We start from the raw sequence: 19,750 nt of genomic DNA on the forward strand, positions 1-19,750 counted from the left end.
CTTCTGTGAGCTCAAGTCTTGATCCATGTTATTATTAGCCACTCTTTTCATCAGGATGCTCCATGTCAAAATAAATAAATAAATAAATAAATAAATAAATAAATAAATCCAGACATCTGCCACTTAGCCACAGGCAGCCCTTCCACTTGTGAATGAAATCAAGGTTTCTTGACACTGAAAACAGTGTCAAGCAGGCCTGAAATGCTTGAGTATTTCTTAATATTCTCACACATTTTCCATCATCTCTCACACACACACACACACACACACACACATTATTGGAAACTTGTTGGGATTGTATATGGATGTTTGCAGATTCCTTTGAACCTAGAAGGACTGCGTTCTCAAAGCATAGTTTTTAAGCACCTTGGGTCATTTCTATCCATTTTGTGCACAGAATCAATGTTAAATCGGGGTTCTGGCTGCGTTCATCTTGCCTGTGCAGCCATTAGCATTTCTGAGCCCACTGGTGAGTTTAGGCTAAGTCGACCCACCTGTGCAGATCTGGTCTGTAGCGGCTTTGGGCACCTTAATGAAAACTCTGAGGCCCACTGAGCAGCACGGGGGGGAGGGGGCGGTGAAAGTAAAGTTGAGCAAGGGGCATACTGTGCTAAATGCAACAGTGCACACGGGTGAGCCTGTTTGGAATGCACGTTTGTGTGTGTTGGGGATAGACTTGAGACCTCATCTTAAAGTGCGACCCCTTTGAATCGAAATTTGAGAGTTCAGCTTTTAAGATAATTCCGTTGGCTCATATAACCCAACCAAAATGCCCCCCACTCCCTACACACACACCTCAATGTACTTTTTCTAATAAAAAAAAATCCCTTTTTCTGTTGTTGTTGCCATGTCTGGGAGTCACTCGCCAGGTTGTGGGGTGGGAGTGGAATCACCATCTGTCTGCAAGGCAGCTGCTCGCCCACCCACCGACAAATAAATATCCCCGGGTGCAAAGCATTCCGTTCTGATCCCTGCATCATGAGGCCACGGCAAGGTGTCCCGAGTGGAAGGGTTACCTGTGGCTACGTGGCAGATGTCCGGCCTTATTTATTTATTTTGATATGGAGCATGCTGATGAAAAGAGTGGCCAATAACAACACGGAACAAGACTTGAGCTCACAGCGACTGGCATGAGGCGAACGACAGGACCAGGGTAATCGTCCCTTCAAAGACCAGGGGGAGGCGTAGGGTGAGGATGAGGAGCTGGCGTCACTGCCCAATGCTTGTGCCAGGCCCTGAGAGGCACAAGCGTTTGGAGTCTTGAGGGCTCGCGCGAACGGGGCCCTTTGTCCAGTAAGATGCTCGCCAGCTGTGCTCTCCCTCCCTGGGCTCTGGCTCCTGGGGGCCCATGTCAGATGTGGACAATGAGTGCAATGTACCTGAGGCCAGAGGTTTTCATTCAAATAAAAATTGGTGGAGGTGGAGGGCCGGAGCAATAGCACAGCAGGTAGGGCATTGGCTTTGCACACGCGGCTGACCCGGGTTCGATTCTCAGCATTCCATATGGTCCCCTGAGCATAGTAATTGCTATGGAGTAATTCCTGAGTGCAGAGCCAGGAGTAACCCCAGTGCATCGCTGGGTGTGACCCAAAAAGAAAAAGAATAAAGGAATTACCAGAACTCTCTTGAGGCTATAAGCGTGATTTTGAATGTCTGGGTGAGGGCTTCAAAGACTGTTGGTCTAAAATCAACCAGAACTGAATTTTATTGTTCACAATCTCTCTCTCTCTCTTCTTTCTTTTTTCTTTCCTTCCTTCCTTCCTTCCTTCCTTCCTTCCTTCCTTCCTTCCTTCCTTCCTTCTTTCTCTTTCTTTCTTTCTTTCTTTCTTTCTTTCTTTCTTTCTTTCTTTCTTTCTTTCTTTCTTTCTTTCTTTCTTTCTTTCTTTCTTTTTCTTTCTTTTTTTTTCTTTCTTTTCAGGTGAAGGCAAGTGCCCTGACTCCTGTACTATCACTTCGGCCCCAGTTTATGATGTTTGCTGGCTACGAGCAAGTTCATTAACCTCTCTTTGTCCATATCTAAGGTTATCATTGAGAAAATTGACCAAGGCAATATGAAAAGCTCTCAGCACAGTGCCCACCCTTAGTTGTCATCCAAGGAATCTTTTTCAATACTTCCAATCTTCTTTCAGTGGAAGGCTGACAAGTTCGCATTGATCTAGTGCTTTCTGGCTTTCTGAAGTGTGACTAGCAGAGCACAAGGGAAGGCAACACAGTTAGCTGGGTAGGTTGCCTGATATAACAACAGTGTCACCATGACTAGATCACATTGGTTAGGGGGAGGATCAGGAAGAAGGCATACAGAGATAAAATACAATTCTAGACTTGATGGCAAACCACAGGGAGTCAGGGTAGGGGGGTGGTGGAAAGTTCTTAAGAATCAAACAGCCGAAGAGATCACTAGCAGTACGCCCGACCAGCCGGCCTCCAGGAGCTAGAAACATCTCAGTGCTGTTTTGTGATGAGGCTGTGGTACTTGGGGCTGCCAGTCAGCGCTGAAGCTGCTGAGTGCACAGAAGTGGCAGGTGGCTGGACACATCTTCACTTTGCTGCTTGTAAGCTGGTTTCAGGAGAGGCCACAGTTGCCCCATCACCTCCATTTCACCTCCCCTGGTCCACATTCTCTCACGGGATCAGTGAGCCTGGTATTTGTCTTTCCATGTTAATGTGTGTTTGCAATCGATCAGCAAGACTTCTTACTTTTTGGTGCTAGGGATTTTAATCTGTGTGAAATGTACACTTTTATAAGCAAATTTCATGACTTCATCTCTCCTAACAGCTGCATAATATTCCATTGTGTAGATGTACCAAAGTTTCTTTAACCAGACATCTGTTTTAGGGCACTTGGGTTGTTTCCAGATTTTGGCTATTGTGAAGAGTGCTGCAATGAATATATAGATACAGATGTCATTTCTGCTGTGCTTTTTTGTATCCTCAGGATATATTCCCAGAAGTGGTATTGCAGGGTCATATGGAAGCTCAATCTCTAGTGTTTGAAGGACTGTCCATATTGTTTTCCAGAAAGGCTGGACCAGTCGGCATTCCCACCAACAGTGAAAGAGCGTCCCTTTTTCCCACACCCACACCAGCACTGGTTGCTTTTATTCTTTTGAATGTGTGCCAGTCTTTGTGGTGTGAGATGGTATCTCATTGTTTTGATTTGCATCTCCCTAATGACTAGTGATGTGGAGCATTTTTTCATGTACCTTTTGCTTATAAATGGATAGACATGGAGAGTATCATGCTAAGTGAAGAGTCAGAGACAGGGACAGACATAGAGGGACTGCACTCATTTGTATAGAATAACATCACATGAGGCCAACACCCAAGGACAGTAGATACAAGGGTCAGGAGGACAGACCTATAGCTGAAAGCCTGCTTTATGAGAGGAGGGGAGAAGCCAGATGGAGTAGAGAAGGGATCACTAAGAAAACGATGGCTGGAGGAACCAGTTGGGATGGGAGATGCGTGCCCAAAGTAGATAATGGACCAAACATGATGACCGCTCAATGTCTGTGTTGCAAGCCATAATGCCCAAAAGTAGAGAGAGTATGGGGAATATTATCTGCCATGGGGGCAGGGGGAGGGTAGGAAAGGGGGGGTATACCGGGGATATTGGTGGTGGGGAATGTGCACTGGTGGAGGGATGGGTGTTTGATCATTGTGAGATTGTAACCCAAACATGAAAGCTTGTAACTATCTCATGGTGACTCAATAAAATTTAAAAAGAAAAAAAAATGTACACTTTACCATGAGTTGTACCCCTGGCTCCCTGGTATGAGCAATCCTTATGGAGATGTTTGGCCAGTCATCTGGGTACAAGGACACTTTGGTGTACCCCCCCGGCCCCACATCCCACTGCAGGGTCCTCATAGCCAGTGAGTCAAGCACTGAAACAGGATTTACAAAATCAGAAGTTTATCTCCCATTTGACTGTATACTGATTTGACCTCAGCAGTTCAGGACAAAGAATAAAGAAGTCAAATGCTACCAGAGCGACTAAATTTTATTCTCACCTGGAAATCATTTATGGATGATGGCTGATGTGTGATGTCAGGAAGACAACAGATCCGATACCAGAACTGATTAGGTGGTACCAAGAGGGCAGTTCTCCACAGTGGCAACTGGACTACTGAACTGGCAGGAGGCAGTGAAGACATAGGTGAGTGAGGAGCAACCCCTGTGAGGTGCAGCTGGCCCCAGGACACCCAGCCCATCCCCCCACTTTCTTGCACGTTTTCTTCACCCTAGGCTGCGGTGGACTACGAAGCACTGTCTCGAGTTGGTGACAGGACAAGCTTCCGGGCAAACACCCTCTGCATACTAAAGAACGCTGACCCTTCTCACCAGTGTCCCATTTTCATCTTACTCCATCTCACTATGACTCTCTGCCTAGAACCCAGCTGGGCAAGTCTGAGGGTTTTTCAGGACTTGGAGAGTTTTGCTGTGTCACGTGTTCAAGGTTCCCATGCACTTTCCCTTCGGGAATGAATTTGGGTCTGTAAATGTGAGCACGTTGACTCACTCGGAGGGCTGGTTACCACAGCCCCAATTTGATTCAGCAGCCCCGCACAAGGACTTTCTAGCAGATTCCCTCAGGCCAGGGGGATGTTGCGAGCCCAGGAACATCACTGGTGATGCAGAAAAAGAAAAATAAAAAATCATAGAGCTGAGACCGTAGCCATGGTCGACTATACAGTGCTTCTCCAGTCACAAAACCACCTCACAGCAAGCATTCTGGGAGCTGAAAGCAAGCTTGCTGGGTGGCTTCCTTCGACACCAGGCTGGGCTGCTCATCAATCATTCTATCAGGTGGTTCTGCTCTGTTGAAACGCACCAGACCCTTTTAAAGACATTCATTCTCAACATGACTGTTTTTTCCTGTGATCACCCCAAAAACAGGCACACACGCCATCCCCACGTCTAGACTTGCTGGCAACATCAAAGTTCTGAAACTCTGGTTTGTATTTTAGCATCTGCACACTGTTTTGGGGATTATTAACCATTTCAGAAGGAAACTTCAGAGTCATCTTAGTGCTGTTGACAAGATTCAGGTGGAATAAACCTCATACAGAATCTTGTTCAGTTTCCAAGTTCAAGTAATTTAGTGTGAAATCAAAATGTTTATCTTGAATGCGTATCTTAAAAAAATGCAAAGAGGCGAGTTTCGGAAATGTGAACTCGGAAGAAACGTGCAAAACATGAACACATGGAAGTACAGAAGGGGATTCACCGTGACCTTTTCCCTTTAGCATTAAGATGCTCCTAGCCATGCTCGCCACCCGTATTACTAGTAAACAAGGAGGATTACAGAAATTTATTAAATCACTAGAATGTTCTTTACCAGTCTCCTGAGATCTGAGCCAACATGGTTCATTTCCATGAAATCTTTCAAAGCTCCTATTTTCTTCCTAGCTTTTTTTTTTTTTTTTTAAGAGGAGGAACAGGGGGAAGCTTTAGAGTCGTTAAATATTAAGAGTCAACCAAAAACCTGGTATACCTGGAGAGAAGACTAGAAAAGGAAGGCAACAGTAGCTGGGAGTGGGGGGGGCGGGGGAGAAGTGCCACCGACACATCTGCTGTAGCACAATTCAAGTTTATTCCATTTGTTCTTGCAACACAAAACTTAAAACACAGTATTATTTAGCATTCAGATATACATGAGCAAGGAAAATTATGAGAAACCTATCCAAAGTATTACATTGTGGAAAAAATAAACTCAAATATATATCAAAATGCACAAAGTACTAGTCTTCCTCCATTACTGCTTAGAAAGATATGATTGTTTCTCCATTTACAAAATAGAATTAAATTTTTAAAATTTTGCATGCAAAACACTGCAGTTGCTTATGTAGGAGGGCACTCTCACCAGCTTCTGCTACACACGGTCGAGTATACAGTATTGCGGGAAAGAAAACAGCAGCTCAGTTGGAGTTTTAGGGAAGAAAATCAAACAGATACATATCGACTTAAAACTCATTATTTGGGAAAAATAAATGCATAAGGGGCCCATTTGCTAGCAGGGTCTACACACCGCACCCACCTCTGTCTCCTGGGTGCCCCTGGATTTGGACGGTGGGCAGTGCATAGAACTGCTTGGCAAGGCTCAGGTGCTGCCTTTGAATCTACAGAGACCAGTCTGAAGCTGCGAGGGGGCATCTGTTAGTACACTGATGTCAACAGGTATGTCACCTGTTTTTACTTGATAATAGTGCATATGAAATGACTTAATACAAAACTACAGAACATGCAAGCTTTTTTTTTTTTCTGAGATGTTAAATAGTCAGTGGAGAACAAAACTACTTAATCTTTCATTAATGCACGTGGTACCAAAAAAGCAGACATGATTTTAGTTTCCTTTACTCAAAACATGAACATTAAGTGTTGTGAATCTCTGCCAAGTGGTTCTGAAATACATTATAAATAACTGAGTTTAAAAAAAAAAACTGTAAGAAGAAACTGTAAACCAACTTGGTCAGCCTACTCTATGTTTATACGTTATCTTCTTAAGCAATTGCTCTGTAATTGTGGGGTTTACAAAATGGCTAAGAAAGATCGGGGAAGGCGAAGTAGCCTCTACTGCTTTACAAGGACATCGGGAGAAACTATACAAAGAATCACGTGGTGTCCCGGTCAGTGACCAGAGAAAGCAGACCAGGTTCAGGTAGGATAGGACAGTGCACTCTCTGCCAACTATGACAAACCAATCTGAAAGGAAAGGGAAAAGAACCGTGTTGAGGGGGAAATCCACATCTCCCAATAGCATGTGTCAAGAGGCGAAGGTGGAGACCTCCCACACCTTATCAGCACACTGTGAAACCGACAGAGTGCCCCCCTCCCCAACGAGGAGAGCTTCACGTTTCAGCTCAGTGACGCTGTCGAGCACGTTGTACTGACTTTAATCGACTCTCGGAGGCTGCACTAACACAGCAGCGTTAGCCAAACACACCCAAGTACTTAAATCACCATTCTGTGATTGTTTTCTTGTCGTGGGAAAATCACAAGGCGAAATTATTTATAAGTGAAAAAGTCATAGGATTAAAAAAGGATACACAGGGCAAATCACACTCGCGCGCACACACACACATGCACACACACAATCACCAATCAGCAACTGGCCAGTAAAACTTATTAACCAGGCTGATTGGCCTTGGTATTGGTTAACCCTGCTGTAGAATGCTACACTGCCTTTAAAAAATAATGACTATCCACAATCAGAGTACAAGTCCCAAACCCGCCCCCCACCCCCACTTTTTAAAAATTTGAGGTACATTCAATTATTGCATGATTCGGTAAGGAAAAACCCTAATATTTTTAGTTATCATATGGATGGCAAGTCAAAGAAATTCAAATAGTTTTAATGTCAGATAGCAAAATTAAGGTTCTATGCCTGAAGTTGTACGGCCTGATGAGATAGATGTGAAGATGTATCCAAATAGCTAAGTATCTCCGCGGGCCAGAGACCATGACTCAGGGGCACTGTCTTTCCGGACAGACTCTGCTCGAGGGGCTGCGTGATTAGGGAGCGTGCGTGGGTGGGACGGCCAGTGTTGAGCAGAAGCCCAGCCACAGTCAAGAGGAACTTGGAAACACGCAGAGTTCTGAGGGGATGGGGTTCAATCTGTTCAAACAGTAACTCTCACCCCAGTGGCAGCTTTGGTGCAATTAAATCATCCGCATCCAAGAGGGGTCTGAGAAAGGCATTCCAAAGAACATCACTTAAACCTCCAAATGGAACCGAAGCCAGTCCATTCACACCGCAAATCAAGAAAACCCACTGGTTACTGAGACAACTGTTTACTCCATTTATGATACAAACAGGCTTATGGCTATGATTCTATTTTTTTTTTCTTTTAACATCTCCTTTACTACCAGCAGGAGTTTGAAAGTGTATCAATGTTATAGAAATATCTTAAATCTAGAGAGGGAGGGGGGGGAAAAAGACACACACTGGAATGATTTTTCCTTTTGACTTCCAAAAGTTAAGATTTGTATAAATAAGTCAGTTCTAGGTCAAGACTGGTGAAACTCATGTGAAAGAGGAGAGGAAATCCAACGTTCAGTTACCAGCGATTCTGGGCCGTGCCCTGCTCGCTGTAACTGAGCTTCCACATAAAGCTGAATGTCACCGAGGGAAGATTTGGTCACCAACCACAGGCAGCGCCCCGAGATGCCGGGGGATCCCCAATAGAGTGCATCTTAAGGCAGAAGGCTAGAGCTAATTGCTTATCTCAGCACCCTAAGTTTACATGGCGGCAGCCTCCCCTGCTGGCAGCTGTGGCTACCGAATCTGTCGAGTTGGCCTTTGTGTCAGCAGACTCTTGACACAACCTAGTTAAGTTAGCTGGGGAGCTAAAAAAAGGTCAAATGATAACTGGTGTTTTGCCGTGGCTCTCCCTGGGGCACTGGCTGTGCATGTGACTGGGCAGGGCAAAGAGGCCGCCTTGGCCAGGATCCCAGTCAGAGCCCGATCAGGGTTTCTCCCCTCCTCCACATTTGTTTTCTGGAAGTCTGATTGGTAAATGAATTTCTCTCTCCCCTCACCCCTCTAGAAGAACTGAGCTGAAGAAGCTGGCAGATAGAGTGACAGACAGACAGGCAGCAGTGTGAGGCCACAGGAGAGTCATTCTTCGAGAGCTGTCAGCCCATCTGTCCATCACTGAAGAAGAGCTTTGATTGCCTGGTTGTCAGTGGCTTCGAAGGCAGTTAGTCCATCTGGACCTTTCACAGTCTTATCAGCACCCTGGAAGAGAGAGGAGAGAGCCTTCATCACCATATGAGCCCCGCAAAGGGGAGAAAGAAAGGCTAATTATTCGACATAGGCTAATGCTTGTATGGGGAATTAAAAAATTCCTTTACTAATGGAGCCCATTCTACGGAAGGGGGCCAAGAACCCCCAAACAGTTGGCAAGGTTATGGATTAGCTTTAAATAAGCCGCATTGTTATTTCAGGCACTAAACACTCTAAGCTACAGACACAGCTTTGTGGCTTACAACTTGCCAGTAACGTGAGCAATGAATAGCTTTACTTTACATTATCAACCCTAATTAAGGAATCTTTAAAGAAAGTCAATGTCTTTATGTGTTGTATAAAATAGGAAAAACGACTGCTTTTGTTGAGAAGGCATTAGGTGGCGAAATTTACTCTTTGCTTTTTAACTATGAACTTTCTTTTAGACAAGTTCCTAGAGAACAACTCTGACGCTGGCTGTAAGAGTCATGAAATGCAGCAGCGAAAGATTAGGACGTGACAAGGAGGTTCCCTGCTGGACTCTGCGAAGCTGCTGGGGCTGGCGGGCAGCTGTTCGGAACAACTCACATACAACACAGCCTTTCAGCTTTGAGAATGTGCGCATAAGCCTTGGTGCCCATGGCTTTGATGGGAATTCCCTTACCAGAAGGAAAGCCCCAGAACAGGAATCTTGTCTGTGTTCCTAACTGTCCCCTGTCCCTAGAAAGGTGGTTGGTGCCCCGAGGTACCTACTCCCAGATCACGACCGAATTCCTCGAGCGCAATTTGAGTGATCTGTGTTCGTTCCCATCCCACCCAGGGTTCAGTCACCAAAAAGCATCCAGTGGGGACCGGAGGACTAGCACAATGGCTAGGGTGTTTGTCTTGCACATGGCCGACCCGGGTTCGGTCCTGGCATCCCATATGGTTCTCCCAAGCACCGCCAGGAGTAATTCCTGAGTGCAGAACCAGAAATAACCCCTGAGCATCGTTGGACGTGACCAAAAAAAAAAAAAAAAAAGTAAAAGTCTCTAGTGTTTTGTAGTTCTCTGGCTCATGTGAGGACTATAGAATAATCTAAACTTGATATCACAAATCCTTGAGAGACCAAGTCTAGTCAAAAATATCACCCATTTTTTTTTATTAATCTTTCTTGAATCCTAGGGAATTTCTCCTCACTTCTGAAATACTGTGTCAGATCTGTACACTCAAGGGCTCCATATGGAATGAATGTCTCACCCCATTTATCTGGCAAACCCATTCAACCCATTTGACGATATTTACTGAATGGTTGCTACATAGACACTGCACCAGGGTTGGAGAATCAGGGAAAAACAAGCCAGTCTGCCAGACTGGCTAGTGCGGGCAAGTCAAATTAACCAGTACGACACAGTGGGGTGTGAAAAATAATATTGCGCACACAGACGTGCCCATAAACCAGACTGGGGTGTGCTGGCTGTGGGGTAAGTCTTCCTGCATGCGATAATACTCAGGCTGAGTCCTGATGAGCAGAGACAAGTTGACTGTAAACCAGCATGGAAAATGACAGTCTAGGAAATGTTCCCCTATTACAAAAACCAACACTTTTATCAACCCCCAATTTCACGACCCCAACACACACAAACCAAATTCCGGCCAAAGAAAGTATAGCATTTAAGGGATGTTTTTCAGAGTTGATACTTTAATTTGATACTCATCAATGATGAGAAAACTGCTTTATATAAATATGCAGCACAAAATGAGAGAGTAAGTGTATGTGTGGTGATATATGGGGTAGCTTCCTGCATGCAATAATAGTTTTTAGCTTATTGTCAGTAGACAGGAATGCAAGTGATTTTGTACCCTACAGCCGTTCTAAGTATGCTATATAGTGAGAGTATGTTGACTTTAGGGCTTTCTGTCTGTAAGACCTATAGGATCATGTCATCCTCAAACAACAGACAATTTTACATCTTTCTGTTTTATCTAATAGCTGAACAGGAGTGATCTTGTTCCTGATTTTAGAGGAAAACATTTCAATTTTTCACTCTTGAGTATGTCAGCTACGGGCTTATCCTGAATGACATCCTTATGTTGAAATATAATCCTTTATCCCAAACCGTTTAGCATTTACTATGGAAGAATGTTGAATTTTGTTAAATATTATTTCTGCTATTAAGAGGATCATGAATTTTATCTCCATTCTACTAACGTGACGTATTTACTGATTGAGTATGTTGAACCCTTCTTGCATCCCAGAAATGAATCCCACTTGATGTCTGTGCAGAATTTAATGGTGAATTCAGTTTGTGGGCTTTCTGCTGAGAACTTCCACATTCATGTTCATGAGGGATATTGGCTTGTTATTTTGTTTCCCTGGTAAAATCCTTATCTGGTTTTGACCTTTGGATAATATTAACTTCTTATAATGAGTTTGGGAGTATTCTCTTCACTATTTTGGAAAAGTATGAGAATGACTAAACTTACAAGTGAAGTCATTTGGTACTGGGCAGTGATTTTTTTTTTCTTTTTGAGTCACACCCAGCAATGCTCAGGCATCACTCTTGGCTCTGCACTCAGGAATTACTCCTGGCGGTGGTCGGGGGACCACATGGGATGCTGGGAATCGAACCTGGGTCGGCCACATGCAAGGCAAACGCCCTACCCACTGTGCTATCGCTCCAGCCCCTGGACAGTGATTCTTAAGGGTGAAAATACATAACACTTCAATCACTTTTCGGGAAACCCTTAATGGGGGCATCTATGATTAGTTTTCTCTCTATTGATCTATTAATTTCTGTAATGCTCCCAAAAGAAAGAAACAGGAAATCAACAACTCAGCCCTATTCATTAATTTATAAATAACAAGACATTCGACCTTACTTTTAATGGTTGAACTGCCATAGCAAAGGGAACCTAAAGGAACAATGAACTGAGTTAATTTCCCCCCTCATAAAATAAGTGTATGAAGGTTGACAGGCTTGTCTGTGCTGTAAGGTCATTTCTCCCAGGGTACTTGTCCTCATATTTGGTTGAAGCAGCTTCTCCTTAAAATATATGGCCTGCTGATTCGGGTAAAACACATACAGTAACTGGCTTTATCATATTTCCGATTGAACTCCAAGTGGCATACTGCAACTGTGCACAATTCAGACTCATGGTCATAGCTATTGCACAGGAAACCAAAACTTGCCCAACAAACGTCCTCTTTCTAAAAGGCAGATGGAAAAATGCACATGGGAAACAATTTAGAGCCTCATCTATCCTATTTGGAAAGTATTTCGGAACAGCCACTAATGCCTGACTTCAATCAAAATCACACTTGAATAATGATCGCAGCTTTACTCTGAATTCACTGTAGCCATATCTTTAACAAAACGTGCTCTTCAAATTTTCTTGTATGTCTACCCCTTGCCTCTCCTTTCTCCCCCCCCCCTCCCCCCCGCACTTCCCTTGCCCCTTTCTCAGGCAGACTGTGTGGGCTCTCTCCAGGGCTCTGGTCTTTGGCTCCTGTCTTCTGGTGTCCCAGCCTTCCCACTTGTTCTACATGCTTTCATCTTCTTCTTCTTCTTCTTTTTTTTTTTTTTTTGCTTTTTTGGGCAATGTTCAAAGGTTACTCCTGGCTCATGGTCTCAGGAATTACTCCTGGCGGTGCTCGGGGGACCATATAGGATGTTGGGAAATGAACCCGGGTTGGCCGTGTGCAAGGCAAGCCCTACCCACTGTGTTATTGCGCCAGCTCCCCCTTTGACCATCTCATCCATAATAATGCTCCATCTTTACCCTCACCCTGAACATCTATCTAGAACTCTAAACCCTTGTGTATGAATTCTGCCTCTGAGGCTTAATTAAGTTCCATAAATACCTAACACCCAACCCTTTCTAAAATGCTTTCCACTGTAGGGGCCAAGCACGGCAATGCTGGGAGACCGTGAAACACTGAGGGCTGAACTCACATGCTGGGAAAGTGCTCTACCGCTCGATGATCTCGAAGACCACCATGCTACTCCTGCCCCGTCGTTAGAATGATTTTCCCCCCTAACCTGCCGCTTTCCCAGTTATCCTATCATGATGACAAATACACCATTTTCCCTTATATGTAGAGACAGAGTGTAGTTTTCCTTCTTTACTCTTCATACTCAGTTACCAAGTCTCTCGACTTTACTCTTTTCAACATTTCTCACCTTCCTGTGCGTTCCCAGTTTTCTTTAGTCTAGAATGTTCACATAAAGATTCTAATGCAATAGTTTTTTTATTCTTTGCCCTACCTCTTACATAAATCAATTTCAGACCACAGTGACTTTTGAAAACACAAGACTGACATTACTCGTCTACCTGTAAAGCTGTGATGGCATCCCGGAAACTAAAGATAAAAACACACAGTCTGCTTGCTCACCATCTGAGAGTTTTATTTCCTGCTAATCCTTTCCAGACTATGTTGTTCCATGGCTATGCTAAACAATTTACCTTGCCCCAAAGCACTGTGTCCTGTTTCCCCCCTGTGACACTGATATGTGCCGCTTCAGCTTGGGATGCTGTCTCAAGACCTTACTGGATTTTTAGAAACCAAGTTCCCAAGAGTTAGCACTAATGTCAACTGTCTTAAAAAGCTGTATTTCTGGTCATGGAAGCTGTACCACCATCCTTATGGAGACCCTACCCCCTGGACTCTTTCACCTCAACTTCCCCCTTCACATCTCTGCTCTTTTGCAACGTCCAGTCACAGCAATCTGAACACTTTCATGCACTTGTTGTTTCAGACACCTGACTTCCTACTGACTAAGCATGTGACTAGCAGGATCCGAGCTCTTCATCTTTGGATTCCGCAGGCCTTGCACAGCACCGGTAACAGGCAGTCAGCAACGTGTATCTAATGAAACAGTACTGAGGTAGGGGCTGGACACACCTGACAGAGAACTGGACGAAACAGCTCACTGAAGACAAATCACTAAGATGAACATAACACTGCCACGTGGACAGGCTGCCCCTTAGCAAACAAACACAATATTTTCAGGTAGTTTCTAGATAAAAGACCTTTTGTTCCGACATCTGAGTTGACTCAGCACTGGCAGGCTCATCTCTCTATATTTAGAATCTGATTCAGGTGATAGTTTCCTGGCAGAGGATGGGGCCAAGTCAAACGGCTCGAACAGATTAATATCGGTCCCTTACTATTCCAGAGGCTTCACCAGTAACTTCTTGATGTTCACAGTCACTGTGTGGAAAACCCAACACTGGTTTCTGCCACATTTCGAGTGTCATCCCTGAAACAGTTTTCATCCCCCAACACAGAAGGGCGCCTTTTCTCCACATCCAACACTTGTTTCTAAACTTTCTATTTAGCAGGCAGACATTTTCATCCACTCTTATTTGATAAATTGTAAAATATTAAAGAATGTTAATATTTAAAGCCAAGTTTCCCCTGCCCTTGGATAATTTACAATGTAGCTAAAAAGATATGACTACATTCTTGTGGCTTCATTGGCTCTGTTGCCTTGATCTATTTCTCATTTCACTCATCCCAATTCTGTTACTATCACCAGTTCTTAAAATACACAAATAGGCAACTAGATTAGTAACATTTTTAAGACGGGAACTCTGAAACCTGTAACTGGTTAAGAGATTGTCTTGACAAAGGCTGCTTGTGGCGAAGGCGCTGACCATAGCTAAACTGGCAGTGCAGCGATTCCTCAGCCCTTGGCACCGAGCACGGTGTTCACTCCTGGCGCTTACGGCTGCCCTCTGCCAGAGGGAGAAAGGCTTGTTTACTCCAGTCCTGCTACGGGATTCTATACACTCCCAATTACAAACTAACATTCTATTTCTCTGTAACCCCTGAAGGAGCCTACTTGCTACCTTAGTGGGCAGTTTGTTACAGAGCCTGGAGCTCCTTTTCCTTCCACCCTCAGGCAAGCCTCTGCTACTTCCTGTCTGCGGATGCAGCTCTAAATCTGCATTTCTCTCATTAGCTATTTGGGCACCTTTTCATATACTTCTTGGCCTTGTATGTATCTTCTTTGAAAAAAAAAAAAAGAAAAAAGAAAATTCTGCTCCCTGCCTCCCAGGGCCCTTTACCTGTCCACATATCTGTACCATTCACTCCCGGCTTCCCTCTGGTTTTGATGCTACAATGACGTGGTTTGCTGTGCTGTCGCCAGGGGTCTCAGCAGAGCTCACACCTTTGGCAGAAGCAACACCTCTGGCTACGGTGCTCACCAGGGAGGTGCTGGGGGGATCCACATCCCTTTTCGTGGTGTTTATACACACCTGGCTGCAGGGGCTGGGTGGGCAGAAAGCGCCTGTAGTCCTCAGGATCCCATAGAGGATCATGCTTGCTGCATGCCAGACTGGGGATCTGAACTCGGAACTACACTATGTTTCCCAGACAGAACAGCAGCATTTGTGCTCCGTAGCTCTTAACTGTCAGGCTTCAAAAAAATGCTGGACACTAAGCTATGACTCATTTATATATTCTGGACACTAACTGCTTCTAGCAGATATACGGCTTGCAAATTTCTTCTCCCACGCCCCCCCCTCCTTTTTTGGGCCACACCTCTTAATGCCCAGGAGCCACACTGGGATCTGGGCTTGTTCCCGGCAGTGCGTGGAGGATCATGCAGCACCAGGAATGAAATCAGGGATTCTGGCATGGACTCCAGGCCCCTGAGCTATCTTATCAGACCCAAGAGAACAACTATTTTTTTTTTTTTTTGGGTGGAGGTAAGACTTGATCCCAGGTCCTGAAACAGGTAAGGTATATGCCTTGTCCTGCATTCCCCCCCCCACCCCCCGCGTTGTTTTGGTATGCAGTAGTTTCTTTAGTTTAATGCAGAGCCATTTTTTGTTTGTTTGTTTGCCTTCAGATACCTATAAGTATTTTCCTTAGTAAATCACTCTAGTAGGAGTTTTTTTTTTCTATTATGAAAGACTGCTTTTTCTTACAGCACAGACTTGTTCCCAGGGCAAACGCCTTGCTGTACTCACCCCCCCGGACAATGCCTGATGAACAGCAAATGTTCAGTGAACGCTTGTTAAGCAGGTGAAAATAAATTTGCAATTGCATCATATTACAGATACTTGGCACTGTGCCATTTAAGTGCCCTCACGAAAAGCAAACACCTTCTTACTACTATCATGCGGGTGGAATCAGGGTAATGTCTGCCTCACGGAAACTGTTAACTACTGTATGTATATACTATGATTTATCACTGTATTAGAAGTGCTATAAAATATTTCTTTTGAATGCGCTCGTGAACATTTTAGCAGAAACTGCTCCCAAAGAACTCCATTACCTTGTGATCTGAGCCATTTGTTTAAAATTTCAAGATAGTCTGACAGCTTTTGAGAACTGAGGATTTTTGTTTGTTCTCTTTTTGAGTGCTCAGGGATCATTCCTGCTGGTGCTTGGTGCTTCCTGGGATGGAAACTGGATTAGAAGTAAGCACCTCACCCCTGTATTATTTCTCTGGCCTGACCCTGAGAATTTTTAACTGTATGAACATACACTTACACTGTATTATAACCACAAAACTTACTAGTACAATTTAATTTTGGAGTCCACTAAAAACACTCATTTAAAATATGATTCGAATACATGCAAAAAGCATTTAATTTCATTCTCAATGTACTGAAACAGGAGATGGAGTAAAGAGTATGTGGAGACCCCATACATGGCATCTATTAGTCAATATGGTGAATGTTAGCATGTTCCTTCCCTTTCCTAGCAGTTTTCCATTTTTAACATAATACTGTGAACAAGTCACATCAATCTGTCCTCACAACAGCAGAAATATAACTGCTAAGCTCAGAGACTTGCCCCAAGTTTGTAAGAAATTTAAACTAGAGCCTTAAGGGACATAAGAATGAGACCATATGGCAGGGAGGGCGCTTGCCTTGCACAGAGCCGACCCAGTTTCAACCCCCAGTGACACATATGGTTCCCCAGGCCTATCAGGAGTGACCCCTGAGCACTGCTTGTGTAGCTTAACAACAACAACAACAACAACAGAGGAACTGGCATTCTGCTTATGTAGACTGGTAGAATTCAGTGTGGGTAGTAGTCAAGATGGGGATTTAGCACCATCTTAAAATTTCAGAATAATTCGGAGACATCAACTAATTCCAGTGGCTTCAGATGTTAGGTAAATTAGTGGCCATTAAACTATAGGACCAGAACTTAAACTTTATTTTCTGAACTTACTTGCCAAGCTACTCTATTGTATACTTTGGCTTGTCCAAAGGAAGCACTAATTATGCTCTAGGGAATGGCACATGCACACAGCAGCATCTGCTAAGAACGTTTAACTTCACCAACCAGGTGGGCTAAGTGTTGCTGTTATTGTTTCCATCTCTTAAAAGAATAAAACTTGAAAAGCCTGCACTTAACTCTTGAACAACAGAAGCCTCCCAATCTAGTCTGCATTTCATTATTTGGATATAAATAATAGAAAACTAACTATAGTTAATTTTCAGTTCATAGACAAGACAATGGTCTTAGAGTTGTTGTTAAAATCATGTTCTAGCAGGAATAAAAGATCATGTTAAGATTTCAGAGAAAAATTCCTGAATATGAGGGTATGAGGTAAAATATAAATGACTTTTCATACTGTCGCCAAGGTATTCAAATATTAGGATTATGAGAATACAAGTACATAGAGTTTCATGTGAAAGCATATCTTTCTGTTGTGAATGTCTGTTATAATTAAGTTAACCTATACCATCATCTCACGTGGTTAAATAGTCTCATCATAAGAAAAAACACCTGGTAAGAAATAGCCATTTACTAACTCTCAAATACTCAATATAGTATTATTAACTAGATCTTTCATTTTATATATCGCAGAGAGGTTGAGTTAAGAAAATGGGGTCCAACCAAAATGGGGTCCATCAAGGTCCAACCACTGAGAAATCCCAGAGAAGTCAGAACCCGGTCTGGGCTGACCTGCTTCCTCAGCAGTGTGTGCCAGAGCGACAGAAGTCGGGAGGACCTGGCTGAACCGTGGTCAGTCACCTGCAGTACTGTTAGAATTGCACACTTCTCTCATGAACTGCTGGATAAATGCTTTTCAAGGACACAAACACACACAAACAGAGAACTGTTATTTGTTTTGGGCCATACTTGGTGGTGCTGGGGACTACAGGAGGTACCTGGGGGGACCAAACTGGGTTGGCCACTTTGCAAGGCAAGCACCCTACCAGTCCTGTACTATGTCTGCCGCCTCTCAAAGGTGACTTTGAAAGCTTTTCATTGGTGTGGGGAAGGACTGAACAGTGAATGGCTGTGAGATGGTAAGCTTGGGATTAACGCTGGTGCCTCATTTTATGAAGGTAATTTATGTGCCAACCAGTTGATCCCATGTACACTACAATGCTTAGAACTGAAAAGTTAATGTATAAGGTTGGATTTTTAAAGTCCATGTAACCTTTATAATAACAAACACAAAATAGTTTAAATTTGCCACAGTCTCAATTGCATCAAGAAACAGTATGACTGTGAACCATCTCTGATAATCTTGCTCAGTAGGTACTAAGGAAAACGGAAGGATATAAATTCTGGGCAACACCCAGCAATGCTAGGGGGTCAGGAGGTGTCAGAGGTGGAGCTGAGGCTGGCCGTATGCAAGCCAAACACCTTTACCCCTGCAGTATCTCTGGGGTCCCTAGTCTGAAAACTGTTTCAAGTTCATAATGACAATCATACAACGCTTAGTTCAGCTGATTTCTTTGTCATAGAAAGATACTCTTGAGAAAGGAAACTTCTCACTTCTATTCTAATCCATTTTTCTTGCCCTTCTTCTGACCATGGCCCCTTGGAAGATCTTCAGGCTCCACAAGGCGTCATATGGCCCACGGTTGAGAAATGAGAGTCTGGCCAAACATCACCAACAGTAAATGGCTTATGAACCAATTCTTTTCAGTTAGCACTTTTAAATTCCAATTCTGGATCTTACCTCTAGTTTTTTTGTCCCTGATATCGTACAAGTAATACAAAAATACAACAAAAAATTGGCCATTGAGCTCACCTTTGACAGAAGCAATTTCACGCAGGAAACATGACCTTCATACACGGCAGACAGAAGAGGAGTAATATGATGTTTATCTGGAGCCTGAGGATATATAATACAGAGATTAACCACCTTACCATTTTCCAGTTCTAAAGTTAGTTGGGGAATCCCTGAAACCATTGCTGCCGTTTGCCTTCCTATTGTTTCTACCCTCCTGGATGGCACCTGAGGCCCAAGCTCAGCGCCTTCTCCTTAGGAGTCCAGGAAGTGGAGTGAGCAGGATTTCAACCACAGCGGGCATCTTGCCACGATGCCACTAGTTACTTCTCCCTCGATTCCCCACTATTACAAAAATGCTAGTGGGGTCCAGGAAGAGAAGAGATAGAAGAACACAGTCAACAAGGAAGCAAGATCAATACAACCGTGCCAGGTGAGATGGTGTCACCTGAAATGTCAATGCTTTGTCTCACTCGCTGTCACTATTACACTTTCCCCCAAGCCCTGAGATAAGGAAGATACAAAAGGTAAGAGCCTGAATATGGCTGCTTCTCTCTGACCTCTTTCCTACTGACTTTTGTCCATCAGCTCAGACTCAAATGTGACCAGATGACTGCAGGGCCAAGCCATTTGCTACCTACAGAGAGTACTAACTCTCAAGCTGCTTCAGAACCTGAAATTCCAAAGCCAAGAGGAAATAGCCTAATTTTCAATTTTTACCGTTTGCAAAAGTTCACAACTTTTAAATGTCCCTACTATATATCCCCAAGTAGGGAACATTTGGTGTAATTTCAGATTGCTTTCATTTCAAGTGAGTGTTCCACAAGTAACTATTTTTATAGGAAACAATTACCCGAAACATACAATAGGAATCTTTTTCGAGAACAATGTTTACATACATTAATATCTGCTCCTTTCAGCAGCAGAAATTCCAGGATTTCCAGCTGCCCGCAATCTGCTGCATAATGAAGAGGCTTCCTTCCACCTTCTAGTGTCCGGTTGACGTCTTCTCCCTTTTAAGATAAGTCAAATGAAAATAACA

At 43.7% G+C, this 19,750-nt stretch overlaps 1 protein-coding gene across 1 annotated transcript in view; it reads right to left on the reverse strand.

Moving 5' to 3' along the window:
- Window positions 1–5,577: 5,577 nt before the first annotated feature.
- The window catches only part of MTPN (myotrophin), a 39,622-nt gene continuing 25,449 nt past the window's right edge, over window positions 5,578–19,750 (reverse strand). Inside the window, exons 2-4 of the mRNA XM_004608237.2 lie at window positions 19,608–19,721; window positions 18,730–18,813; window positions 5,578–8,740 (exon numbers count right to left, since the gene is read on the reverse strand). Of these exons, the coding sequence (XP_004608294.1) occupies window positions 8,654–8,740; window positions 18,730–18,813; window positions 19,608–19,721 (285 nt within the window). The 3' untranslated portion in view covers window positions 5,578–8,653. The remainder of the gene's footprint in view (window positions 8,741–18,729; window positions 18,814–19,607; window positions 19,722–19,750) is intronic.

The sequence above is a fragment of the Sorex araneus genome, chromosome 1 (assembly GCF_027595985.1).
Source record: "Sorex araneus isolate mSorAra2 chromosome 1, mSorAra2.pri, whole genome shotgun sequence".
Taxonomy (NCBI): domain Eukaryota; kingdom Metazoa; phylum Chordata; class Mammalia; order Eulipotyphla; family Soricidae; genus Sorex; species Sorex araneus.